Genomic DNA, 27,948 nt, shown 5'->3' on the forward strand with positions numbered 1-27,948 from the left:
CGTAGAAATCTTAACTCTTGCTGTTTGAAAACTGCATCGTACTCCATTGTGTGGAGTACCATAGTTTATTTGACCATTTTCTTAATGTATGGGCACATTGATTGTTTCCAGTGTTTTGCAGTTAAACAGTGCTACAGTGGGGAACTTTGTATAGATGTATTTTCATCCTGTTGGAGGTGTATCTTGAGGGTATATTCCTGGAAATGGGATGGCTGGGCCAAAAGGTAAGTGCATATGTAGTTCTAAATTTTTATTTTATATGGAGATTTATTATATATTGGCAAATTTCTCTCTAGAAGAGGAATTCCTGCCTTGTAACTTAACTGAAGAAGCCAGTCCATTTGTTCTGTAGATTCTAATATATTTGAATTTTGCTGATGCATCTTTTTTTTTTATGATTTTAAAATTTTATTTATTCATGAGAGACAGAGAGGCAGAGACACAGGCATCCCCCGCGAGGGAGCCCTGAGCTAAAGGCAGGCGCCCAACCACTGAGCCACCCAGGCTTCCCAGCTGATACATCTCTGTCATTTAACAAGCTCCTTTCCCCCCTGTATTTAATGTAAATTGATAATTAGATCTAGAAGGGTCCAGTTGTCCCTCTGTCTTTTGATGTTAGTAGCAAAAGATCATTACTATTTACATGTATAATTTCATTAGGATTCTTGGTGATACTCATTCTTCATTAGCTGGAATACCTCTAACGAAAGAAATTTAACACTTGTTACTCTGAATACTATTCCTACAGAAAAGGCAGAGAAGTGCTTGATTTTCTTTCCCTTTGTTTTTTATTTTATTTTTTGAGAGAGACGGGGCAAGGGAAAGGCTTGAGGGAGACAGAATCCTCAAGCCGACTCCTCGCTGAGTGAGGAGCTGGACGCAGAGCTCGATCTCATGATGGGAGCCAAAATTAAGAGTTGGACACTTAAACGATTGAGCCACACCCTTTTTCCCTTTATTTACCCCTTTTTCCCTTTATTTATGTACCAATTTCCAAAATTATAATTGGTTCTCTAGCTCCATAGGGATGCCCGAGTGGCTCAGCGGTTTGGTTCCCTAGCTCCTTCCAAAGGTGGCCAGTGAGTATTTCATTGTTAGTGTTGATTCATGATAAATTGATGGATTTTAACATTTGATACACTTTAATTGGTGGCTGTCATTTTATGGATGTTCAGATTGTCTGACTTTTGGCCAGCAAAAGCCTCTTTTTCTTTAAAGATTTTATTTACGGGATGCCTGAGTGGCTCAGCAGTTGAGCGTCTGCCTTTGACTCAGCGTGATCCCGGAGTCCGGGATTGAGCCCCACATCAGGCTTCCTGCATGGAGCCTGCTTCTCTCTCTGCCTATGTCTCTGCCAAGCCACAGAGAGAGAGAGAGAGGCAGAGACATAGGCAGAGGGACAAGCAGGCTCCCCTCCAAGCAGAGAGCCTGATTATCTATCTATCTATCTATCTATCTATCTATCTATCTATCTATCATATATATGTTTTTTTTAAAGGAAATGCTGGCCTACAATCCAGGAACCAAGACTTATGTTTTATATATATATATATATATATATATATATATATATATATATATATATATGAATTTGTATTTATATTTTATATTATATAATATATATAATGTATATATTATATATGTATATATAAATATATATATGTATTTTGTCTGACTCATTAAATAGCTTGAGTTTGTTCTTGATTGTTGTCATTGTTGCTATCATAAAAGTGATCTTGGGGTGCCTGGTTGTTGCAGTCGGTTGAGCATCAGACTCTTGTCTCCGCTCAGGTCGTGATCTTGGGGGCATGACATCGAGCCCCGTTTCAGGCTTCAGGCTCTGAGCTCAGCGTGAGTCAGCTGGCGATATCTATCTCTGTCTCCCTCTGCCTCTCCCGCCAAGCACAAGTGTGTTTGCACACTGTCTCTCAAATAAAATAAATCTTTAAAACTGATGTTTTTCTTCACTGTATCTTTGCCCCAATGAAAAGTTGTTGGTTTTTGTTTCTTCGTGATTGGCCTACTTACTGAACTTTTTTACTTTCTTTCTTTCTTTTTTTTTACTTTTTTACTTTCTGTGTTCAGTTGTTTTCCTTTGCTTTTTCAGGAAGACAATCATATCTAATCTGCAAATAATAATTTTCCCATCTCCTTCCCAAACATGATACCTCTTATTTTGTTCATTTGTCTAGTTGCATTTCCTGAGACTTTCAGATCAAGACTATATACTGAAAATGATACAGTCCCATTGGTCTCATTAGGAGTTTTCCATTAGATGGGCTGTTAAAAAAAGACAAAGGAATTGGTCTTTTATTTTTAAGATTTTATTTATTTATTCATAGACATAGGGGGAGAGAGAGGCAGAGACACAGGCAGAGGGAGAAGCAGGCTCCATGCAGGGAGCCTGATGTAGGACTTGATCCCGGGACTCCAGGATCACGCCCTGGACCAGAGGCAGGCACTAAACCACTGAACCACCCAGGGATCCTCAGGAATTTGTCTTTTTTGTTATCTTTTCTTTTTTTTTCTTGGTTTTTATGTTTTTCGAAGGGGGAGGGGCTGAAGGAGGGAGACTCAAGCGGACTCCACTCTTAGTGCGAAGCCTAACATAGGGCTCTGTCTGATGACCCTGAGATCATGACCTGAGTCAAAATCAAGAGTCGGATGCTTACCTGACTGAGTCACCAAGTGGCCCAGAGTTAGCGCTTTTAGTGTGGAGTTTTTACTGCAATGAGTGTAACTGGTAGACATTAGCTATGCTTGGGCCAAGCAAGTTAACTCCCTTTCACTACAGATGCCTTCTACTTTTGTCTCTATGCTGTCACCTTTTATGAGACAGAGCTCAGCTCACTGCACTGTGGTGATCTGTGCTCTGCCTCCTATGCACACCTTTCACAGAGATTGCTTTATAACATTTCACAGGGATCTAAAAATGTTCAACCTCCAAAATACCAATATAAAAAGAAGGCCATATGGCAGCCTGAGTTCTTCTATTGCAAATTTCTTAGTCTCACATCTTTTTTTTTTTTTAAGTGCGTCTGTGTAAGGATTTTTCCAAAAATTCCCATTTTGAAAGTTTTTATCTGGGTGTTCTTCTAGTTAGATATTTAGAGATCAGCACGTGCGTCATGGAGGTTTATTTTTTGAGCTCCTACTACAACAGCATAACATACGGATTGAAAGTGTAGGCTCTGAAGAAAAAAGTGTAGGCTCTGGAGCAAAACTGCCTACTTATATGTATGACCTTTGGCAAATTATTAATCTTTACAGACCTCAATTCCTAATGTGCAGAATGGGAATAATAATTTTTCATAGAGTTGTTGTGAGGATTAGATGATTTTTCTCCAAGTTTTTATTTTTTTTTTCACGTTTTTATTTAAATTCCAGCTAGTCAACATACACTGCAATACTAGTTTTGAAGATTAGATGATTTTAATATGTGGAATGTTATTTGGCTCATAGTAAGTAATTAGCTACCATGACTAACCATGCTAGTTCCTTTCCTATCATGAACAGCTAGGTATTGAGCACCTACTATGATTATTACAGTGGTTTCCTCCCCAATCTCCTTGCCTTTTCTCTGTCTCCCCCTTCAGTGGTTTTCAGAATAATCCTATAAATCAGATTTTTGTCACTCCCTCAAAACCATCCAATGGCTCCCATCTTAGAATAGCCAAAGTCCCTATCATGGCCTTAAAAACCCTACATAACTGGGCCTACAATCCTTTTCTGACTTTATCTCCTACTACCCTCACTGATTGCTTTTTATGTGGTGAAGGCTACCTTTCACTCAAGAAGCTATATATCAAGAATAAATGAGTCCTTATTGTCACATTTTCATCCAGTCATGGGCTAGGTTTCTTTTTGTTTTTGTTTTTATGGACTAGGTTATATACAAATATCAAAAGATTTCTGTCATTCAGCTCATGGCAACTAACGAGAAATTGTTAAGTATGTTTCTATAAACAAGATCTCCCCGTGTTCTGTTAAAGTCAGCCGATCCTTTCGTGTGGATAGAACTTCTGCGGGTCACGCGAGAGAAGAATTCACTCCCGCAGAGGGTGGTGGGGCTGGAGGTGGGCCCACCCTTAGTGACAGCTTCGTTTCCATGACAACGGTTGCTGTGGCGCCCACTCCGCCTTTCCATTGGTCACTGCCGAGCCGTATTGCGGTTCCCTTGGCGCACCTCATTGGTTACGGTTCTGTGGTGTCGGAAATCTGCCCGGGGCCGTAAGTGAAGCGTCGCAAAGCAGAAAGAAGGCGGGAGTCCGGCTTGCAAACACTGGGGACACCCGGGCTGTAGAGGCCGCTATGGCGAGTGTTCCGTGGGCCGAGATTCGTGAGAAATTCCAGGCCGCGCTAGCCCTGTCGCGGGTGGAATTGCATAAAAACCCCGAGAAAGAACCCTATAAGTCCAAATACGGCGCCCGAGCACTGCTGGAAGAGGTCAAGGCGCTGCTGGGCCCCGCGCCCGAGGACGAGGATGAGCGGCCTCAGGCGGAGGACTGCCTGGGCGCGGGGGACCACGCCCTGGCGCTGCCGGCCGAAGTGCTGGAGGCCGAGGGGCCCGTCGCCCAGGGGGCCGTGAGGCTGGCGGTGATCGAGTTCCACCTGGGGGTGAACCACATCGACACCGAGGAGCTGTCGGCGGGGGAGGAGCACCTGGTGAAGTGCCTGAGGCTGCTGCGCAAGTACCGGCTGTCGCAGGACTGCGTCTCCCTCTACATCCAGGCGCAGGTGAGAGCCAGCCCCGCCCGCAGGTGTCGGCAGAGGCGAGGGGTGCAGAGGGCCCCGCTCTCGCCAAGGCCTGAGGCACGTTATCAGGCACGATCTGGGCCCCTGTTTTTGAAGCGTTGGAATAAACAGCTTGCAAACCGCCAGCAACGTAACTTGCTGCTTCGCCTAGTCGTGGTCGACACGTTGGCTTCCTGAGCCCCTACGACATCGTAAATGCCCCTTCCCACTCTCCTCCACCAGTCCACCTCCTGTTGACTCTATTAAGAGGAAGTCCCGGGCAGCCCGGGTGGCTCAGCGGTTCAGCGCCGCCTGCAGCCCGGGTCGTGATCCGGAGACATGGGATCGAGTCCTGCGTCGGGCTCCCTGCAGGGAGCCTGCTTCTCCCTCTGCCTGTGTCTCTGCCTCTCTCTCTCTGTCTCTCATGAATGAATAAATTTTTTAAAATCTTAAAAAAAAATTAAGAGGAATTCCAAAGTGATTTAAATCTTAAAGTCTCGAGGAAATTACAGAGAATGACCCGAGTGCATGCTTAATTCAAAACAAATTGTTTAAAAATCTTTAGATTTTTAGATTTTAAAAAACTATATAAATATAAATATATAATCTCTCTCTGTATATAGATTCGTTTGCCCCCCGGGGGAACTCCTATTCTTCAAACCTAAAGGAAAACAAACTTCATACTTTTAGTAACTTTCTTTGGATCATTTTGTTCCGAGCTTGTATCTTTGAATTCTTATAAGACTTACCGTTTCCCATTTATATGGTACTTGATTTATTAAGAAATAAATCTGACATTCTCTTCGGGAACATAACACTTCAAAGTACAAATTTGTATGTGCCAGGAACTTGGCGTAAGCTCACAAACCCTTACATCCAGTAGTTCCAGTTCTTAATATGCCTCATCCAGGGAACATTTACCAAAATCCATCATATGATAAGTAGGCCTCAAAGAAAAACCTTAAAATTAAAATGGAGATGGAATAGGTCATTTTCTTTTATCATGGCCTAATAAAATTAAAAGCTACGTGATAAGAGCTATGTCTCTTTGCACACTATTTATAACCTCAGTACCTCCTGCATAGTAGGACATTCTAAATATTTGTCCAGTGGGGCACCTGGGTGGCTCATGGGTTAAATGCCTGCCTCTGTGGCTCAGGTCATGATCCCAGAGTCCTGGGATTGAGTCCTGTGCGGGGCTTTCTGCTCAGCAGGGAGCCTGCTTCTCCCTCTCCCTCTGCCTGCCTCTCTCCCTGCTTGTGCTCTCTGTGTCAAACAAATAAAACCTTAAAAAAAAAAAACTAAAAAGAAAAAGTGCACTAAAACTAGCCTACCAGGTACTAGAACTGTACAGCAATAGTAATTTGATTAGATTTAGTTTGTGCTAATGTGTTTCTAACAACTGTTCAGTTGATGTGTTTATTCCAGTAGCATTACCACACTGAAATGTTATTACACTTAATATTTGCTATACATGATGAGAGATTTTTTTTTTCAGATTTTTATTTATTTTAGAGAGAGGGATAGTGCGCGTGCACAAGCAGGGAACAAGCAGAGAGGGGAGGAAGGAAGAAAGCATCTCAGGCAGACTCACTGCCAAGTGCAGAGAAATCAGGGCTCCATCTAACAACCCTGAGATCATGACCCCAGCAGATACCAAGAGTGAGAAGGTTAGCTGACTGAGCTACCCAGGATCCCAGGGATGAGCGATTTGATCTTAGTACTAACAAAGCATACTAACATAGAAATATTGTGTCAGGTTGGCAGACATTATTATAGTGATTACTTGTACTTGTTTGGGAGACTATGAGGAAACAAATACTGTCTATTAGCATTATTAGTGGAAATACAAATCACAGACCTTTTCTGAAGATTAGTCGGTATCAAATTCTGGAGTCAAGACTTTGACTTACAAATTTCATATCAATATCCTAAAATAATATTGGGACAGGATGCAGAAGTATGTCAACATGTTCATCACAGCATTGTCAATTAAAAAAAAAACAATGAAATTAATATCATGAGTAGATACATATTTAAATAAATGTTGATACATCCATCCAGAAGAACAGTGTGCAACCACTAAAATATAATGATTTATATTTGTTAACCAAAAATAGCAGTATTGGAGTGCCTGCATGCCTTTAGTTCAGGTCATGATCTCAGGGTCCTGGGATGGAGCCCCATGTCAGGCTTCCTGCTCAGCGGGGATCCTTCTTCTCCCTCTCCTTATGGCTCTCCCACCCCTGGCCCCCTGTTCATGCTCTCTCTCTCTCTCTCTCTCAAATAAATAAAATATTTATTTTTATAATAAATACATTTATAAATATGTATTTTAAAAAAGATTTTATTTATTCATGAGAGAGAGAGAGAGGCAGAGACACAGGCAGAGGGGAGAAGCAGGCTCCATGCAGGGAGCCCGACATGGGACTCGATCCCTGGTCTCCAGGATCATGCCCTGGGCCGAAGGCAGCGCTAAACTGCAGAGCCTCCCAGGCTGCCCAAATAAAATCTTAATAAAAAAAAAAAAAAAGCAATATTAAGGGGGAGAAGGAAGACCATAAGGCATGTTTAGAATTAGATAGAATGATTCTATTTTGTAAAAGACTAAGTGTACATGTGTGTAGGAAAAAGTTTGAAAGTAACAACTCATGGGAATTTATGATATTCTGACTACTTTATTCCAACCTGGTGTTTCCTTCCTGGGAAACTATAGAAATACGATGCCTATATCTAAAGTAGATTATCAAAAGAGACTATCCCTTTCTATCATCACTGGGTTCTGCTGACCTTAAGAATGATTTTTCTCCTTTGGGGCACCTGGGTGGCTCAGTTGGTTAAGCCCCTGACTCTTGATTTCAGCCCAGATCATGATCTTAGCATCGTGAGATTGGGCTCTGTGCTGGGTGTGGAGCCTGCTTAAGATTCTCTGCCTCTACCCCCCTCCCCTCAACCTCAAGCATGAACTCTCTCTCTCTCTCTCTCTCAAGGAAAAAAAAAAAAAATTGTTCTCTAGTTTTCTTTCTAATTTTTGCTATCGGCAGTATGCACTTATATTGTCAGCTTTTTTTTAATTAAAAAAAAGCTTTTTAAGATTTTATTTATTTATTCATGAAAGACAGAAGCAGAGACATAGTCAGAGGGAGAAGCAGGCTCCTCGCAGGGAGCCCGATGTGGGACTCGATCCCGGGACCCCAGGATCACACCCTGAGCCAAAAGCAGACAGTCAACTGCTGAGCCACCCAGGTGTCCCCCAAATTTTTTAAATTTATTTTTAAAGATTATTTACTTATTTATTCATAGAGACTCACACACACACACACAGAGAGAGAGAGAGAGAGAGAGGCAGAGACACGGGCAGAAGGAGAATCAGGCACCATGCAGAGAGCCTGAGGTGGGACTCGATCCCGGGTCTCCAGGATCACGCCCTAAGCTGCAGGCGGCGCTAGACCGCTGCGCCACTGGGGCTGCCCTCAAAAAATTTTTTTAAAGTAGGTTCCACACCCACTGTGGGGCTTGCATTCACAACCCTGAGATCAAGAGTTGCATGCTCCATCCACTGAGCCAGCCAGGCATCCCTCATCTTGAGTGAAATTTAACTACTTCACTTAAGTAAAATATCCTAACAAATTAGTAGATTATTCTCCCCACTCCCAGGATATATATGTATAAAGAGTATCTTTGGTGTGTGTTTATAGCTATATTGAGGTATAACTGGTATATGATAAACTGTACGCAATTTGATGAATTTTGACATATGAATATACCCAAGTAACAATTGCTGCAATCCAGGTATTGACATAGCCATTACCCCTACAGGCTTCCTGTGCTCCTCTGTAATCCCTCTCTCCTTTATTCTCTCTCTTCTTTCTCCTTGGCACCTCCTCCACATTTTCTAGAATTTCATAGCTGGAATCATGCCGTGTATCTCTTATTTTGGTCTGACTTCTTTCACTCAGCATCCTTATTTCATTGCTGCATCTGAGACATTCATGTTTTTTTCTTTTTTAGTATGTTAATATAGTGAATGGTCTTGAATGATTTTACAGTGTTAAACCAACCTTGTGATAAAATACACTTGGGGTTTTACGAAGTAAAACTCGAATGAAGTATTACCCTTTCTATATATTGTTGAGCTCAATTTGCTAAAATTTTAATATTTTTTCATATCTGTGTTCATGAAGGATATTAGGCTGTGGTTTTCTTGTTATGCCTTTCGTTTAGTTTAAGATGGAAAGGTTCTTTCCTCTTTTCTGGAAGAAATTATGTAGAGTTGGTATTACTTCTTAAGTGTTTGGTAGAATTCACCAGTTACATCTTTTTAGCTGTTTTTATTTTCATTTATTTATTTTTAAAGATTTGACATGGGGCTTGACCTTACAACCTTGAGATATTACCTGAGCCAGTGGTTAACTGACTGAGCTACCCAGGTGACTCTAGCTGTTTTTATTTTATATTTAATCTTTTTCCTTTGTAGTCTGGTATCCTGAGGACAAGAAAATGATGATGCTCTGTGAACGATATCATAGTTTCTGGTATATTTTAGGACTTATATTATTTTTAAACATAATTTTATGTGGAATGTCAATAGTAGTTATCTTTGTGGAGTAACATTTAAAAAACCATTGACATTATGTGTCAGTTATATCTCAGTAAAAAGAATTGCAAAACTAAAAACCAAAACATTACAATACTAATTTTGAAAAATCAAATCAATTCTAGAGCTGTTGCATAGTCTTTACCTTCAAGATCTCAAGAGGTTATGGTTCAAAAAAAAAAAAAACTTGAGTCATTTTTAGACACACTCTAGGGTTCTTGACTCAGTTTAAGATTTATCACACACCAGACTCATTGCTTTCTGTGGCACAGCCTACCCTGAATCTGGCAGGCTAAATATATCACCATCCCATCAAAATAGAGCAAATGTGGCCATCCAGTTCCTGGTACTAGAGAAATCTCTAGACTCTCTAGGGTAGGTACAGTACGCTGGGGTTGGGCTTACTGATGTCATGGCTGAATGGAATTTCTCAGGGACTATTGTCAGGAAAAATAAGTTGAACTAGAGAGTGAGACAAGGTGACTTGTGTATCCATTTCTAAGATCAGGAAATGAATATTAAGGGAGATTATATTCTTTGAGCATGGGTATACAGAGTAATCACGCCCTAAGTTAGTAGCGGGCCAGGGCCCTTCAGGTTTCCCCAGGGTCCTACAAAGGACCCTCACAAGTAAAAAGGAAACAGTTGTCCAATCTCAGTACATTATCCCTATGACCTAGAGTCCTTACTGAGGACTGATCACTTAACTTAAAAAAATGATAGAATAGAAACATGTGAAACCAGAAGACCAGAGGTTTTTGTTCCAGAGGAATGATCAAGTCGCATTTAAACTATAAGGTTTCTAAACACTTTTTGTGTCATGTGCCCCTTTTGCAGTCTAGTAAAGCCTATATTTCATAAAATAATAATTTTAAATGGATAACATAAAATATAAAGGGTTACAAAAGAAACCAATAATATAGAAGTTCATTGAAATTTTTTTAAAAGATTTATTTATTTATTTAAAGGGAGGTGGCAGAGGGAGAGGGAATCTCAGACTCCTTGCTGACCCTAGAGCCCAACTTGGGGCTTGTTCCTCGGACCCTGAGATGATGACCTGAGCTGAAATCGAGAGTCAGAGGCTCAACTAGCTGAGCCACCCAGATGCCCCTGAAAGTTACTTTAATTGGAAGATTTTTTAAAAAATATTTATTTATTCATGAGAGACACAGAGAGAGGCAGAGACACAGGCAGGCAGAGGGAGAAGCAGGATCCATGCAGGGAGCCCTATGTGGGACTCGATCCCAGAACTCCAGGATCATGACCTGATCCAAAGGTAGATGCCCAACCGCTGAGCCATCCAGGCATCCCAATTGGAAGGTTTTTACTGTCATTATTTATAAGATTTATATGGTCATTACTTACTTCTCTTTTCTTTGTTTTCCAGAATAACCTGGGTATCTTGTGGTCTGAAAGAGAAGAAATTGAAACTGCACAAGCTTACCTAGAATCGTCAGAAGCACTATATAAGCAGTATATGAAAGAGGTATGTTTTATGTCAGATAAATTTTAAATTTTTATTGAAACTAATCAAGATTTGAAGGGTCTTGTTCCTCATTTACAAATGAGTACATGACTCTTCAGTATACTCAGGGACCTCTCTGTAGAGCTATCTAGATGGTCGACTAATAGGGGTCTTCAAAATAATCATCAGATAGAGTTGAAGTGCAATCTTAGTCCAAATATAATTATATAGGAAATATTCTGTCTGATGTTATCCTAAAATTTGATATTGACATATTTTCAGTTAGAATCTAAAAATTCTGTTTTGATAAATAAATCATTATAAAAATTCTATTTTGGTTTCCACTGAGAATAGCAGTGCTTAAAGGAATGCAAACAGCTACTTAAGCAAAATATCTGAAGTCTTTGAGACATGGTTTTCAAATTTCAGCATATATTGGTCTGGAGGACTCTGGAGGGCTTGTTAAAACGGAGCGCTCACTCCCAGACTCTTCAGGAAGTCTTGGTTGGGGCCTGAGAACTTGCCTTTTTAACAAGGTAGCCAGGTGATATTGAGATAATTGGATAATTTTATCCAGGTACTACACTTTGAGAGCCACTGCCTCAGAGAAAGGGCTTTCAGTGATTTTTTTTTTTTTCCAATGAAATCCTTTTGAAATGCAGTTTATAAAAACTGATTGAGCTGCTTTGGTTAAGCAGGTCAGAAGAACCCTCAGCCCAATCCACTAAATACCGTCCTCCCACCCCACTGTGGTAGTACTAAAAAGGTGCTATCGAACTTCTAGGGCTCTTGGGAGCCTAGATCAAAAATTTCTATTTAAGAGTCCTGCAAAGGTGGCAAATTACTGTGTTACCATCCATTCCTTAATAAATTTTACCTACTAAAAGTTGGCAGTTTGTAGATTATCCATGTGTGTAAGCAAGGGGGTATTTAGGGCATTTCTGTATTTTCATCTTAATTTTTCTGTGAACCTAAAACTGCTCTAAAAAGTAAAGCTTAGTTTTTAAAAAAAATGTTGGCAGTCTTCTAAAATTAAAACGGATTTTGGTTAATTTTGTTTTGAGGCTATGTGTAGCACTCCTCTAAATAACCAGATATTGTGAGGTTTCTCACATTCAGAGTTAGGAATCAATGCCTTATTGGGGCACCTGGCTGACTTAGCCAGTAGAGTATGTGACTCTTGATCTTGGGGTTATGTGTTTGAGCTTCATGATGGGGGTGGAGAATACTTAAAAATAAAATCTTAGCACTTGTGTGTAAAGTAAGCAGAGCCAGAGTGAAGATCAGAGGCTGAACTTGGGACCTGACAAGATGGCCGAGCTGGTCCACGGAATTGTCAAGGAAACCCAGCGTTTGCTGGCAGAAGTGGTTTCTGGCATTAAAGCAGAACCAGATGAGAACAATGCCCACTGTTTTCATTTGGTCATTGCTGGCCTCTAGGACTTCCCCTTTGAGGGAGAGACTTTTAAACTTCAACTATTCCTTCCAGAAGAATACTCGATGGTAGCCCCTAAACTATGTTTCATGACCAAAATTTATCATCCTAATGTAGGCAAGTTGGGAAGAATATGCTTAGATATTTTGAAAGATAAATGGTCCCCAGTATTGCAGATCTGCATCATTCTGCTCTCCTTTGGTAAGTGCTCCCAATCCAGCATGATGATGTAGTGGAGCAGTGGAAGATAAATGAAGCCCAAGCCATAGAAACAGCTAGAGCATTGACTAAGCTATATGCTATGAGTAATATTTAAAATCGATCTGATCATCAAGCATGCATCATTTTTGTTCTATCAAGACTTCTTCTTGTCTGCACTTAATGGACACAGTCTTAGAGACATGACAGAATAAAACCCCAGACATCTTCAGTCCTTTGGTGATTAAATACACAGTAGCAGATCTATGTCTTGTCCTGATTCACTTTGTAAAGCAGGAGCAGAGGCTAGAAGTACCATCTGGATTGTTGTGAAATGTTTAAAAGTTCTGGCTTTTATTCATTTCCTGCATCATGGTTTAAGTATAAGACACTGTGAAAGAAGGTAATTGTTGGGATTAGCTGCAAGGGTGTGGTGTTTTTATTTTTATTTTTTTTTTTGAGGGGGAGAAGTAATTTTAATTTTATGGCTCCTTTCCCCCTTTTATGGTGATCTAATTGCATTGGTTAAAAGCAGCTAACCAGTTCTTTAGAATATGCTCTCTAGCCAAGTCTAATTTTATTTTATTTTATTTTATTTTTTTAATATTTTTTTTAATTTTTATTTATTTATGATAGTCACAGAGAGAGAGAGAGAGGCAGAGACACAGGCAGAGGGAGAAGCAGGCTCCATGCACCGGGAGCCCGACGTGGGATTCGATCCCGGGTCTCCAGGATCGCGCCCTGGGCCAAAGGCAGGCGCCAAACCGCTGCGCCACCCAGGGATCCCCAAGTCTAATTTTATTTAGGTGCTATAGATGGACAGACTTGATTGAACCAAAATGGGAACATTAAACAAACATCACAGCCCTCACTATGGATCCCCAAGGATCGGGGATATGGGAATTGAGTCCTGGGTCCTGAGTCCCTACTTCATCCCTGTCCCCAGTCTCAGCAGGCTCCCTGCTCAACAGGGGGTCTGCTTTCTCACTCTGCCCCTTCCCACCATGTCAGCGTGCATGTACTCTCTCTCTCTCTCAAGTAAATAATTAAAATCTTAAAAATTAAAACTGTTGGAACATTCTGTTTTGGTCTTCACCATCTGACAATTTGAATGGCAAGAAGTAGATTTTGCCAGTTTCTTTTCACCTATGCAGATTTGTGTTAAGATACCACTAAATGGAACATTTATAAGCTGGCCCTGAGCATGTGTAAAGCATTGGTCTCTGATATTTTTTTTTTTGCCTCATACAAATTGGAGATAAATGTGTTTGTGTTATTTGAAAAAAATCTTGAAAAAGAAAGAAAAGTCAGTGTCTTACCAAGTTCACCAGATATTTCTATGTTGCTAAAATCAGTGGTAAATTTTAAGTCCTCATCTTATTTGACTTATCAGTAGCATTTGACATAGTTGCTCAATCTAGCATTTGGCACAGTTCTTAGTCTCTTTTCCTTAAAACACTTCTTTTACTTAGCTGTTCTACCTCTTTTTCTTTCTTCTCAGTCTGTGATGCTTCCTCCGTATTTCCCCAGCCTCTGGAGTGCCCAGCGTGGAGTCTTTGGACACCTCCTTTTTTCCATCTGCATTCATTTCCCTATTCTAGATACCATTTCTTAGCTGATGGCTCCCAATTTTATCTCCAATCTGTACCTCTCCAATTCCGGTCTTGTCTGTCCCACTGCTGATTTGACATTTGCACTTTTTAAAGGAGTAGATGTCTCTAAAATTACTGTCTGACATTGAGCTTCTGATAACCTTCTCCTCACCTCCCCTGCTTCCAGTTGCTGAGGCTAGAATCTTGGAGACTCTGCCTCTGCTCACACTGCATCTAATCTATAGTTGACTTCACCTTTAAATTATATCTAGACTCAAGTCACTGCTATTACCTAGTCCAAGCTGCCACCCTATCTTGCTGAGATTATTGCTGTAGTTTCCTGCCTGGCCTTCCTGCTCTCATGCCCCCTCAGACTGTCCATAGCCTGTTCAGAGGCAGATCACATCCCGTCACTACTCTCAAGGTCTGCTAGTGGCTTTCCCATCTCTCTCAGAGTAGATCCCAAAGACCTTATGAAGACTGCAAGTTATTTGATTTGGCTACTATTACTTCTGTAAGTTTTTTGTAAAAAGATTTATTTATTTGGGGGGCACAGAAGGAGAGGCAGTGAGAATCTTTTCTTTTTCTTTTTCTTTTTTTTTTAAAGATTTTATTTATTTACTCATGAGAGACAGACACAGGCAGAGGGAGAAACAGGCTCCATGCAGGGAGCTCGACGTGGGACTCGATCCTGGGTCTCCAGGATCACGCCCTGGGCTGAAGGCAGCATTAAACCACTGAGCCACCTGGGCTGCCCAGGCAGTGAGAATCTTAAGCAGATTTGGTGCTGAGTGCAGAGCCCAACGTGGGGCTTGATCTCACGACCCTGAGATCTCAACCTGAGCTGAAACCAGGAGTTGGATGCTCAACCGACTGTTGCACCCAGGTGCTCTTTCTAATTTTATCTTCTCCTATTCCCTCCTGTCTTATTGTGCTATAGCTATATTGGCCTTCTTGCTGTTCCTGAAACACACCAGACAAGCTCCTGACTCACAGTCTTTGCCCTTAACTGTTTCCTCTGCTGAGACTGCTCTTCCCCCAGGTATCTACCTGGCTCACTCCTTCATTCCCTTCAGCTCGTGACTCAGATGTCTTCCATCCAGTGAGGACTCAATAGCCACTCCATCCAATACAAACCACCCCTGTAATACTTCCTGCCCTCCTCTCCTGCTTTATTTCCTGCCTCACACTTATCATTATCTAAAACATTGTTCATTTTAGTGATTTATCTTGTTTCATCACCCATCCCTGGTACTAAAATGTAAGCTCCCTGTTGACAAGGTTTTTTTTTTTTTTTTTAAAGATTTTTATTTATTTATTCATGATAGTCACAGAGAGAGAGAGAGAGAGGCAGAGACACAGGCAGAGGGAGAAGCAGGCTCCATGCACCGGGAGCCCGACGTGGGATTCAATCCCGGGTCTCCAGGATCGCGCCCTGGGCCAAAGGCAGGCGCCAAACCGCTGCGCCACCCAGGGATCCCGAACATTTTTTTTTAAAGATATTATTTATTCACTCATGAGAGACACAGGGAGAGAGAGAGAGGCAGAGACACAGGCAGAGGGAGAAGCAGGCTCCATGCAGGGAGCCCGACGTGGGACTCGATCCCGGGACTCCAGGATCACGCCCTGGGCCCAAGGCAGGGGCTAAACCGCTGAGCCACCCAGGGATCCCCTGTGAACATGAACATTTTTTGTTTGAGAAGTTGTAACTAATATACACTAATGTTTACTGAGTGTATAAGCAGGCTGTATTTTATTCTCACAGCTTTAGGAAGGAGGCACTGGGGTTTTTTGCTTTATGAAGGAAGTACTGTTGTTCCCATTTATAGGTAGGTAGTTTGTGATTCAGTGAGGTTAACATATACTATGTGAAAGAATCAGGATTTAAATCTCGTTTGTCAGACCCCAAACTCTTGCTCTTTGTACTGTACCATGCTGCCTTCCAAGGCAATATTGTTGAGTAGTTACTGTATTAAGATAAAGGAATTCTTTTTCTCCATAAAATTGCTCAGATATAGAATAAGTAATTAGAAAGAAAATGTATTTTATAGTTATAAGTAGTTATTCATTAGTAGGTTTTGTTTGAGGTTAAGAGACCACATCTGGGGCACCTGGCTGGCTCATTCAGTGGAGCATGCAACTCTTGATTTTGGGGTCATGAGTTTGAGCCCCACATTGGGTGTAGAGATTACTTAAAAAAAAAAAAGTTAAGGGATGCCTGGGTGGCTCAGTGGTTGAGGTCTGCCTTTGGCTCAGGGTGTGATCCCGGGGTCCTGGGATCAAGTCCCATATCGGGCTTCCCACAGGGAGCCTGCTTCTCCCTCTGCCCCATGTCTCTGCTGCTCTGTGCTCTGTGTCTCTCATGAATAAATAAATAGAATCTTAAAAAAAAAAAAAGTTTAAAAAGTTATTTTACCAGTTTTTTTTTTTTTTTAAGTAATCTGTACACCCAGTGTGCGGCTCAAACTCACACCTCCAGGATTAAGAGTCTCATGCTCTACCAATGAGCCAGCCAGGCACCCCTCCCAGCTGTATTGATATAATTGACATATAATATTGTATAAGTTTAGGATGTACCGTATGATAATTTGGCACATGGATATATTACAAATGATTACCACAGTAGGATTAGTTAGTATCTCCATCACCTTACATAATTACTTTTTTATTTTTTGGAGGGGGTGATGAGAACATTTATGATTTAGTTTCTTAGCAACTTTCAAGTATATAATATAGTATTGTAATTATAGTCACTATGCTACTTATTAGATCTTTATTTATTTATTTTTTTTCTTATTAGATCTTTAGACTCATAACTGGAAGTCTGTGCCCTTTGCCCACATTCTCCCCATTTCCCCTTCTCCCAGCCTCTGGCACTCACCATTCTACTCTATTTCTAGGAGTTCACCCTTTTTTTTTTTTTTTAAGATGCCACATATAAGTTGTGCCGTTCAGTATTTGGAGAATGGCCATTTTAAAAGCATTTGAACATGTTATAAAATTGCTTTCCAAAAAGACCAGCAATGTACTCTTATTTCACTAGTGTATGAAAGTTCTCATCTCCTTCACAACTTTCCCTTATATAGCTTTTAAAAAAATCTGTTATTGTAGGCAAAATATCTCATTTTAACTTGAATTTCTTTGATTTTTTTTAAGTGTTTATATTCCATTTTTATTTTTTCTTTTGAAAGTGTTTACTTCATGCCTTTTTATGTGTATTACTCGTTTGTGTTTTCTGGCTGATTTGTTTGCTCATTATGTTAAATCTTTATTTTAAATTGAGATATAATTGACATATAACATTAGTATAGGATATACAACATAATGATTCAATATATGTATATATTGTAAAATGTTCAACACCAGTCTAGTTAATATCTGTTACCACATACATTTACAGTTTTTTTTCTTGTGGTGAGAACTTGTAAGATCTGTTCTCTTAGCAAAATTCAAATATACAATACAGTATTATTAACCGTAGGCACCATACTGTACCAGTACATTCCCAGGATTTATTTGTGTTATAACTGGAAGTTTTTGCCTCTTGATCACCTTCACCCTTTTCTCTGCTACCTCCACCCTGGAAACAACCAGTCTATTCTCCATCTAGGAACTCTTTTTTCTTGTGTGTGTTTTTTTTTTTTAATATTTTATTTATTTATTCATGAGAGACACAGAGAGAGAGGCAGAGGGAGAAACAGACCCCATGCAAGGAGCCCGACGTGGGACTTGATCCCGGGTCTCCAGGATCACATCCTGGACTGAAGGCGGCGCCAAACCACTGAGCCACTGGGGCTGCCCTTGTGTATGTTTTTTTGTTTTGTTTTTAAGATTGTACATATAAGTGAGATCATATGCTATTTGTCTTTCTCTGACTTATTTCATTTACCATAATGTCCTTAAAGTGCATCCATATTGCAAGTGGAAGGATTTCCTCCTTTTTTTTATAGCTAAATAATTTCCATTTTATTTTATTTTTAAAAAAGATTTTATTTGTTTATTCATGAGAGAGAGAGAGAGAGAGAGAGGCAGAGGCAGAGACACAGGCAGAGGGAGAAGCAGGCTCCATGCAAGGAGCCTGATGTGGGACTCGATCCCAGGACTCCAGGATCATGCTCTGGGCCGAAGGTGGGCCCCAAATCGCTGAGCCACCTAGGGATCCCCTACACACCACATTTTTTTTTTTTTTTTTTTTTTTACACACCACATTTTAAAATCCATTTATCTTACGTTGTTTCCATGTCTTGGCTGTTGTAAAAAGTGCTACAGTGAGCTTGGGGGTGCTTATGTCTTTTTGAATTAGTATTTTCATTTCCTTTGGATAATTATCCAGAAGTGGAATTGCTGGATCATATGATAGTTCTATTTTAAATTTTTTGGGAACCCTCCATACTGTTTTCCATAGAGGCTGCCTAGTTTACACTTCTGTCAACAGTGCTTACGTGTTCCCTTTCCTCTAGATCTTTGCCAGCGCTTGTTATTTCTTGTATTTTTTAATAATAGCCATTCTGACAGCTGGGTTCTGATTTGCATTTCCCTTATGGTTAGTGACGTTGAGCATCTTTTCATGTGTTTATTGGCCATCTATATGTCGTCTTCTGAACAATGTCTATATAGATCTCTGCCCATTTTCTAATTAGATTGTTTGGGGTTTTTTGCTATTGAGTTGCATGAGTTTTTTTTTTTTTTCTTCTTTTTTTTTTTAAAAGATTTTATTTATTTATTCATGAGAGACACAGGCAGAGGATCAGGCCCTGGGCCGAAGGCGGCGCTAAATCCCTGAGCCACCCGGGCTTGTCCCCGCATAAGTTCTTTATATATTTTGGATATTAACCCCTTCTCAAATACATGATTTGCAGAAATTTTCTCCCATTTGGCAAGTTGCCTTTTTATTTTGTTGTTGGTTTCCTTTACTTGTGTAGAAGTTTTTTAGTTTTATTCCCACTTGTTGGTATTTTACTTATTTAACAAACATTTAAACACTTATTTACAGTACCTACAGGCACTATTATAAATGATTTACATATTATCCATTTAATTCTCATGACAATTTATAAGGTAGATTCTTTTATTATTTCTATTATATAGATGAGGAAAAAGAAGCACACTAGATTATGACTTGCCCAAGGCCTCACAATAATAAGTGGTGAAGCTAGGATTTCAACTCACATGATCTGATTCCAGAACCCATACTTTTTTTTTTTTAAAGATTTTATTTATTTATTTATGAGAATACACAGAGACGACAGAGAGAGAGAGAGGCAGAGACACAGGCAGAGGGAGAAGCAGGCTCCATGCAGGGAGCCCGACGCAGGACTCGATCCCGGGTCTCCAGGATCACACCCTGGGCTGAAGGTGACGCTAAACCGCTGAGCCACCAGGGGCTGCCCCAGAACCCATACTTTGAACCACTATACTCTTGTCTCACTTAGTAGTTAGACTTAGTCTAAAGCACAAATGTGAGGTGCTCCTTTAAGAACTGTGTAGTATAGAGAGGACTTTGATATCTATACCAAAATGATGATAATAGATAAGAGGAATGTGCTGTGAGCAGAATGCAGATGGCAGATGGAACATTCCTATTTGTTTTGTCAGTTTAATTCACTAGACATTTATTGTTTTTACTATGTGCCAGATACTGTGCAAAATGCTAGGGAATCAAATAGAAATAAAGTATGGTCCCTACCCCTAAAAAGCTGCCCCTGGAGGATAAAGATTGGAGCAAATCAGCATGTTAATTTAACCCCCAAGGAATTTTATTTTTAAGATTTTATGTATTTATTTGAGGTAGAGAACACAATCCAGGGCAGGGGGCAAGAAGGGGTGGTAGGTACAGAGGGAGAGGGAGAAGCAGACTCCCTGCTGAGCAGGAAGCCTGCTACCAGGCTTGATCCTAGGACTCAGGATCATGACCTGAGCTGAAGGCAGATGCTTTTTTTTTTTTTTTTTTTTTTAATGATTTTATTTATTTATTTGACAGAGAGAGCACAAGTAGGCAGAGCAGCAGGGAGAGGGAGAGGGAGAAGCAGGCTGAGCAGAGAGCCCAACACAGGGCTCCGAACCCACAACCTTGGGATCATAACCTGAGCTGAAGGCAGACACTTACCCAGCTGAGTCATGCAGGCTCTCCCTCCCCAAGGAATTTTAGAATGTACATTTTAAAAGTCTTCTAGTAGGATGCCTGGGTGGTTCAGCAGTTGAGCGTCTGCCTTCAGCTCAGGGCATGATCCTGGGATCTGAGATCGAGTTCCACATCTGGCTCCTTGCAGAGAGCCTGCTTCTCCCTCTACCTGTGTCTCTGCCTCTCTCTCTCTGTGTCTCTCATGAATAAATAAATAAAATCTTTAAAAATAAATAAATAATAAAAGTCTTCTACCTTGTTTTTTTTTTTTTTTTTTTTTTTTCTATTCATGAGACACAGGTAGAGGCAGAAGCAGGCTCCACGCAGGGAACCCGATGTGGGACTCGATGTGGGACTCGATCCTGTGACTCCAGGATCATACCCTGGGCCGAAGGCAGGCGCTAAACCGCTGAGCTACCCAGGGATCCCCTACCTTAGTATTTTAACTTTCTTCCTAATGTACTAAGAGGAGCAGAACACCACAAAGCCAAATGGAAATGTTTCTCTCTGTTCTGAACAGAAGATTCACAACAGCCATGTTTAGGTTTCAAAAAGGAAGGAAAACTTTATTATTATTATAGAAACCTAATGGAAACAGAAGAGGAAAGGAATCTACACATAGATGAAGGTAATAGTAGGCAATAAATGAGAATAAGGCAAAGGTACATCATGTTGGGTTCTTACAACATCAATCCTCATTAACTGGAGAAGCCCTGTGAAAGCAGTCAGGTTGGAGTCCTGACCCAAGAGGCCTGGGCGGAGCATCCTCTCCTTAGGTGAGACTTCCAACTGACCATCCCCATACAGGCCATATTTATAGGGCAAATGATGAGGTTTGAAGTTAAACGTTTGTTTGCCTACGTGCAGTTTGGAACAAGCTACATTTCTTTGTTATCTTGTTTTTGTATTTTCAAGGAGCCTGGGCTATATGTGTCTGCCTCCCCTCTCGGATTCCATTCCGGGAGGTCAGCCCAGTCTGGAGCAGGAGGGGAAGTGAGATGAGATGTGTAGCTCTTGATGTCCAGAACAGAAGGGCCAGTTCTGACCTGAAGGCCAGATTGTGTATTTCAAACAACCAGGTTCCCGAGGTCATTCACACAACATGAGTCTCACAAACAGCATTTCTTAGCCTGCCTGTGTCTATGCGGGTCCTTGTAGTCAGTTGTGTGGGACAAATTACAGAAACATCTATCTGTATAAAACACCTCTTTTCATGATTTCAGGCTCACGCTCTTATACATGAAGTTGTTCATTTCAATTGTGAAGATATAGGCTGCCTGGGTGGCTCAGTCAGTTAAGCATCTGACTCCTGATTTCAGCTCAGCTCATGATCTCAGGGTTGTGAGTTGGGCTCTGCGCTTGGCATGGAGCCTGCTTGAAATTCTCTCCTGCTTTCCTCTGCCCTCCCCCCTCAAAATAGATACCATAGATACCATACATCTATATTTCATTAAAAATTAGTATTAATATGGAAACATAAAACATACATTGAACAGTACTCAGTTATACCAGTGTTTGAGTTCAGAGAACAGAGTGGTTTGATGGGGTTATCTATGACATGTGGTAGCTGTAACAATGAAGTATGTATAGAAAATAATATATTGACTAATTCCCTTCATTAAAAGGGTAATAAGCAAGGGTGCATGAGTGGCTCAGTCGATTAAGCATCTGCCTTTGCTAAGGTTATGATATCTGGGTCCTGGGATTGATCCCTGTGTCGGACTCCCTGCTCAGTGGGGAGCCTACTTCTCTCTCCTCCCCACTAATGCTCTGTCGCTATCTCTGTCAGTCTTAAATAAATAAATAAAATCTTTTAAAAAAGTAAGCATTTTTTTTTTTTTAGAGTAAGCATATAAACAGCCTTCAAAATTATTGCCATCTTGGAGGAATTAACTTATCTCTTATGTCTGCCTTGGCCCTTGCTTCCTGTCTTAGTCATTTCTACTTTCTGTGAATTCTAGGAACCCTAATTGTGATACTTCTAGTATTTATATCCAGAATGTAAGATCATATTTTTAAAAATGGAAGGCACTTTTGCTCCTTGCAGTTTAGTGAATTCACTTTAAAGCAAGGCTGGTCTTGCAGATGGGTCTATCCTCATAGAAGTAGAATGAGGCAGAAGTTAAGTTGTGCTCCTTTGGAGGGCTTAAGTTGGTATTATAAATGATTACACGTATTAACACATTGAATCCTCTAGCAATCCTATGAGGTAATTTTATCAATGAGAAAACAGAAGTACAGAGAGATTGGGTGACTTGGCCAAGGCAGTAAGCAATAGAATTACTGATTTTATTGCCCCTGTATTAAAAGAGGGTAATCTATATACTTTTGTCATTCCCTTAAGGAAAAAAATATTAAAGCAAATATTTAAAACTTTGATATGATTTTCGGTAGCGGTCAGTTTAGAACAATATTACTCTAAGGATGAATATATCTTTTTTTTTTTTTTTTTTTTTTTTTTTAATTCATGAGAGACACACAGAGAGAGAGAGGCAGAGACATAGGCAGAGGGAGAAGCAGGCTCCATGCAGGGAATCTGATGTGGGACTCGATTCTGGGATTCCAGGATCACGCCTTGAGCCAAAGGCAGATGCTCAACTGCTGAGCCACCCAGGCATCCCTGAATATATCTTTTTTATTTGTCATAATTATGTAGGGTTTTTTTTTTTTAAGATGTTATTTTCAAGTAATCCCTACACCCAACATGGGGTTCAAATTCACACACACCCCCACCCCATCAGGAGTCATGTGGTCTACCAACTGAACCAGCCAGGTGCTCCACTTATGTAGGTTTTTATATTGTTCCAATTTTAGTATGTGTGCTGCCGAAGCGAGCACTTATGTAGGTTTTTATTTTTTATTTTATTTATTTTATTTTTAAAGATTTTATTTATTTATTCATGAGAGACACAGACAGAGAGGCAGAGACATAGGCAGAGGGGGAAGCAGACTCCACGCAGGGAGCCCGATGTGGGACCCGATCCCAGGACTCCAGGATCACGCCCTGGGCCAAAGGCAGGTGTTAAACCGCTGAGCCACCCAAGGATCCCTTATGTAGGTTTTTAAAAGATTTTTTTTTTTACCAGACAAAATTAAGGCTAAAGGAGTTATACATCTCTAAGGCAAATTGGTAGATCTTTTTATTTATTTATTTATAAAGATTTATTTATTTATTTATTTATTTATTTATTTATTTATTTATTTATTCATTCATTCATGAGAATACACAGAGGAGAGAGAGGGGCAGAGACACAGGCAGAGGGAGAAGCAGGCTCCATGAAGGAAGCCCAACGTGGGACTTGATCCCAGGTCTCCAGGATCACACCCTGGGCCAAAGGCGACACTAAACCACTGAGCCACCCGGGGTTCCCTGGTAGATCTTTTTAAATGTATTTGAGGTTCACCTCCAACAGCAGTTAAAATTTTGTCAAGTGTGAGCTTCTAGGCAATCTCCTTTTATTTGTTTGATTCTTTAAAATTTTATGGTTAAGAAAATTCCTTCTTGGGTAACATGAAAATGAAATAGTGAAAAATGGAGTATACTAGGCTTTAAAAATTTGATTTCTCCAGTTTCTCCAGAGGAGGGCGCTTGGTGTTTACAATTTAAAATTTTAGAGTTTTGTTTTTCTTTAATTGTAGATTGGGAGTCCTCCTCTTGATCCTACTGAGCATTTTCTTCCTGAAGAAGAGAAACTTGCTGAACAGGAGAGATCAAAAAGGTGAGTAGGTACAGAATCAGCTCTCACAGGTAATTCCATATAGTATAGATATGATGATTGTTACAAAAAGCACAGTATTTTCTCTTTTGAGACACTCTAAGGCTATAGAATGTGGATTCTGACATAGATTTAAAAACCTCCATTTACCACTTACTAGATATGTGACTCTGTTCAAATCTGAGGCTCCATTTTCCTTATCTGTCAGATAGATACAATAGCCATACCCAACTCAAAAGAGTTGGGATGAGGACCAACCTGTATGAAAGTTCCTTATAAATTGTAAACCATTGTGCAAATATTCACTTTTTCTTCATAGATTTGAGAAGGTTTATACTCATAACCTCTATTACCTGGCTCAAGTCTACCAGCATATGGAAATGTTTGAGAAGGCTGCTCATTATTGTCACAGTACCCTAAAACGCCAGCTTGAACACAATGCCTACCATCCTATAGAGTGGGCTATTAATGCTGCCACCTTGTCACAATTTTACATCAATAAGGTAAGCTTCTCAAATAGTTGTCTAACAAAGTTACTGCTAGTGTATATAAAAATAGAATCAGTAGTACCTTGAAAATGTCATCCTTTAAAAACAGGTAGCTTGTATTTTATGATGTAAATTGGACAGAAAAATGCAACCCAGTTTGTCAGTATACTAGACTTTTATAGCTTTTTTTTGCATTAATCTTTTTGAATTGTAAGATGCTGAGTTTTATCATTGTCTTACATGCTGCTAGCCCCTAAAATTACAAGTTAGTTACCTAAGACCAATTCTTTTTTGCTGTAGGACACTATTAGTTCATTTGAGATGTTACCTTAAACTACAGATTTTTTCTTTAGAGATACAGTTTTATCTTTATGCAGCGGTAATCTGGTAACTATGAGGATTTGTCCGAGGAAGTTGACTGTTAAATGTGGGCTTCGATAAAAGCATGTGATGCATTTCAGTTATTCTTTAGAATTAACTCCTCTATAGTAATTTTTCTCTGTGGGAAATGTCTGTTCAATTCCAGAGTTGTAGCTCTTTATGATATACGTCTTCTGGAGGATTACATAGGAACAAACTTGAGCTTCTCAGTTGTTTATCAGAATTATTCAGAGTCTGTGCTTGCTTCTGCAGCACATATACAGAATTATTCGGAATCATGTTGGTATAGTTTTAATTGATCTGTTTATTCCTTTAGTCTCTAAGTTTTAATGCTAAAACCCTTGTTAGCCACCTTTCCCAGCCAAATTTTCTATTAATCCTCAATAAGATACTCAGCAATAGAAATTACTTTTATTTGTATTTCTAATTCACTCTGAAATTTTGGTAATTTTTTACTTATCAGGTTTCCTTAAATCTCTCTGGTTACCTGCTGCCATATCCTTACTGGGCCTTTATCCTTTCTAAGCTTTCTGTTAGTGCTGGTTCTGTAAATGCGCCCTATGTTTAAAGTATTGTCCCACAGAATTTCATTCAGAAAAGCTATTAGCAGGCGAGAAAGGGCTGTGGTGACTGCAGCATCGCTTCTAGGACTTTGGTCTAAGATCAAGCGTGTAAGTAACGCTGTTGCGTATATTGGAGCATTTGGTTAAATCTAACTCATGAATCCATTTCATCGTGATCATCATCAGAAGTGTTATCTGGTGCCTCTGCTTGTGGCACCTTTTTCTATAGCTTCCAGAGGCCCCTTATTTGTTTTGTTTAGCAACTTTAAAGCTATGTATTCATTGAGATTTTAATTAACACTTGAAACTCCATCAATATTAATAGTAATAAGATATCTAGATATTAATTTAAAGTGTAATAAAAAATTTAAAGTTGTTAAGCATTGCTTATGTGGAGCATGCGGTGATTTTCATTAGTACCTCCCCCACCCTGTGCTTTTTTTTTTTAAGCCAAAATGTTCTATACGTTTTTGTTACAACTAGCTGAGTTCTATTGCAAACAGAGATTTGAACCATTTTTCTTAAAACGATGCAATTGTCATTTATATCATTCTCATCTTCATCTGGTTCCAGTGATGAGGTTTTGCTATTTTATGTGTCCCTACCTGGCAGGTGCTAAAAGTCCCACATTTACCAGCCACCTCAAGGGCACATGGCACTCACTGTTCTAGCAGTGGTTGCTTGCAGGGAACCAATGTGAACAAAGCTAAAGTGATAACGATGGGTAAGGGATTGCAGAGGGACAATTAAAGCTTCTTTACGTAAACTGTAACATTCCTTGGGTTTCTGAGGTTTAACACCAACAGTTTGATCTGTAGATATTGCTGGGCTAATACTGTACATGGTACCCCAGCTATTCTAAAGGTGGCTTCTGAATTTGCTGTAATGGAGAGATACACTTAGTGCTGAGCTTATACAGTCATAGCCAACCATGAAAAATCTTAGCAAAATGAGGTATTATTAATAAGAATTAGACATTTAATTAATGAGGGTGGCTTCCAACTAAAAGTTGGACTTTAACTTTGTATTTCTGCTGGGTTGGTCCTGTGATTTACATGATAGATGCAAAGTGTTTATGTTAGCAAGGGGATCTTCTCCAAGTGTTTGACAACTTTACCATGCCCAGATTTGAGTTAGGAAGCCTTCAAGTGTGTTGGTAAAGCAATTCCATATAGTTCATCTGTGGAAATCTGTTGACTTCAGAACTTCAGGGAAATCTATTGACTTCAGGGTGGGAGCCTTCATTCATTCATTATACATAAATCTCTCAAAATTCTAGAAGAGGGGAATATCTTCATATCCATATTTACCCTTTTTACCTTTGAGGTAGGATATATAGAGAGATCTCTAAACTTCAGAAAATCCAATCTTCGAGTCCTCTGACAGGGTGTAAGTTGCCTACATATTTATCATGCATGGCATTTTGGCTCTATGAACTGAACCTACAGAGCCATCTGAAGCATTCTCAGTTTAGGATGATAGCCATTCTGGTATTATACTTACTGATAGCTTGAGGAGAGCTAACTTTTGGTTCAGTCAGCAGTTGTCTCTCAGCCAGTTTGGATTATTATTAAGAGTTTGGGGGCTTTATTATTTTAATCTTTGAGGTAGCTTTTTAACCAGAGAATACATGTCCTATTCCTTCTTAATGTTTAGCAACCATACAGGGTTTCCTTAGTGGGTTTTACCTAATTTTATAGCTTTTCTCATAGTAGAAGGCTTTATGTAAGTCTAATTGCAAATAAGGCTAGGTGATAATTGCACTTACTCTCGTTTATTTCCTCAACAGCTATGTTTTATGGAGGCCAGGCACTGTTTATCTGCTGCTAATGTCATTTTTGGTCAAACTGGAAAGGTCTCAACAACAGAAGACAGTAAGTCCACATGTGCATGTCTTATTGCACAGCTTTTAAAAAACATTTTGAAATCATTTTAAATTTTAGAGAATTCAAGAACATAACAAAGAACTACCATAGCCCTTCTTAATTCAACTTTTAATAGTTGCCTTATTTGCAGTCACTCTTTTTTTTTTTTTTTTTTGGAAACCAGCTCATGTTTAATTTTGACATTTTAAAATTGGACAAATGTTCTCACATCTGCCCCCAACCCCACCACCCCCAGCAGTCACATTTTATTGTCCATCAGAACCATTTGAGAAAAGATTGCATACATTAGACTCCTTTACCCCTTTTTTTTTACTCTTTTTTTAAAAATTTTTATTTATTTATTTATGATAGTCACAGAGAGAGGAGAAAGAGAGAGAGAGAGAGAGGCAGAGACATAGGCAGAAGGAGAAGCAGGCTCCATGCACCGGGAGCCCGACGTGGGATTCGATCCCGGGTCTCCAGGATCACGCCCTGGGCCAAAGGCAGGAGCTAAACCGCTGCGCCACCCAGGGATCCCTCCTTTACCCCTTTAATAATTTAGTGTATATTTCCTAAGAATATTTTGTTACATAATCATAGGAAAGGAGATGTAACATTGATATAATTCTCTTTTCTATAATACATATTTGTTTCATTAATTATCCCTGTAATGTCCTTTCTAGTATTAGAGTATCCATTTCACGATTTCATACTGCATTTAATTGTCACATCTCTTTATTGTCCTTTTTTTTTTTCTTTCTTTATTGTCCTTTAATCTGGAACAGTTCCTCAG

At 39.9% G+C, this 27,948-nt stretch overlaps 2 protein-coding genes, 1 long non-coding RNA gene and 1 pseudogene across 3 annotated transcripts in view; 3 read left to right on the forward strand and 1 right to left on the reverse strand.

Moving 5' to 3' along the window:
• VPS26A (VPS26 retromer complex component A) overlaps window positions 1-27,948 on the forward strand; it is a 186,427-nt gene that overhangs the window by 25,664 nt on the left and 132,815 nt on the right. The gene's annotated exons all lie outside the window — the stretch shown is intronic.
• The window catches only part of LOC140631947 (uncharacterized), a 142,051-nt gene that overhangs the window by 12,697 nt on the left and 101,406 nt on the right, over window positions 1-27,948 (reverse strand). The gene's annotated exons all lie outside the window — the stretch shown is intronic.
• Window positions 4,236-27,948, forward strand: part of KIFBP (kinesin family binding protein) — a 38,966-nt gene continuing 15,253 nt past the window's right edge. Inside the window, exons 1-5 of the mRNA XM_072823382.1 lie at window positions 4,236-4,737; window positions 10,719-10,817; window positions 23,782-23,861; window positions 24,178-24,361; window positions 27,080-27,164. Coding sequence (XP_072679483.1) covers window positions 4,312-4,737; window positions 10,719-10,817; window positions 23,782-23,861; window positions 24,178-24,361; window positions 27,080-27,164 — 874 coding nt within the window. The 5' untranslated portion in view covers window positions 4,236-4,311. The remainder of the gene's footprint in view (window positions 4,738-10,718; window positions 10,818-23,781; window positions 23,862-24,177; window positions 24,362-27,079; window positions 27,165-27,948) is intronic.
• Window positions 11,220-17,937, forward strand: LOC140631946 (ubiquitin-conjugating enzyme E2 N-like; annotated as a pseudogene).

This window comes from Canis lupus, chromosome 4 (genome assembly GCF_048164855.1).
Source record: "Canis lupus baileyi chromosome 4, mCanLup2.hap1, whole genome shotgun sequence".
NCBI lineage: Eukaryota > Metazoa > Chordata > Mammalia > Carnivora > Canidae > Canis > Canis lupus.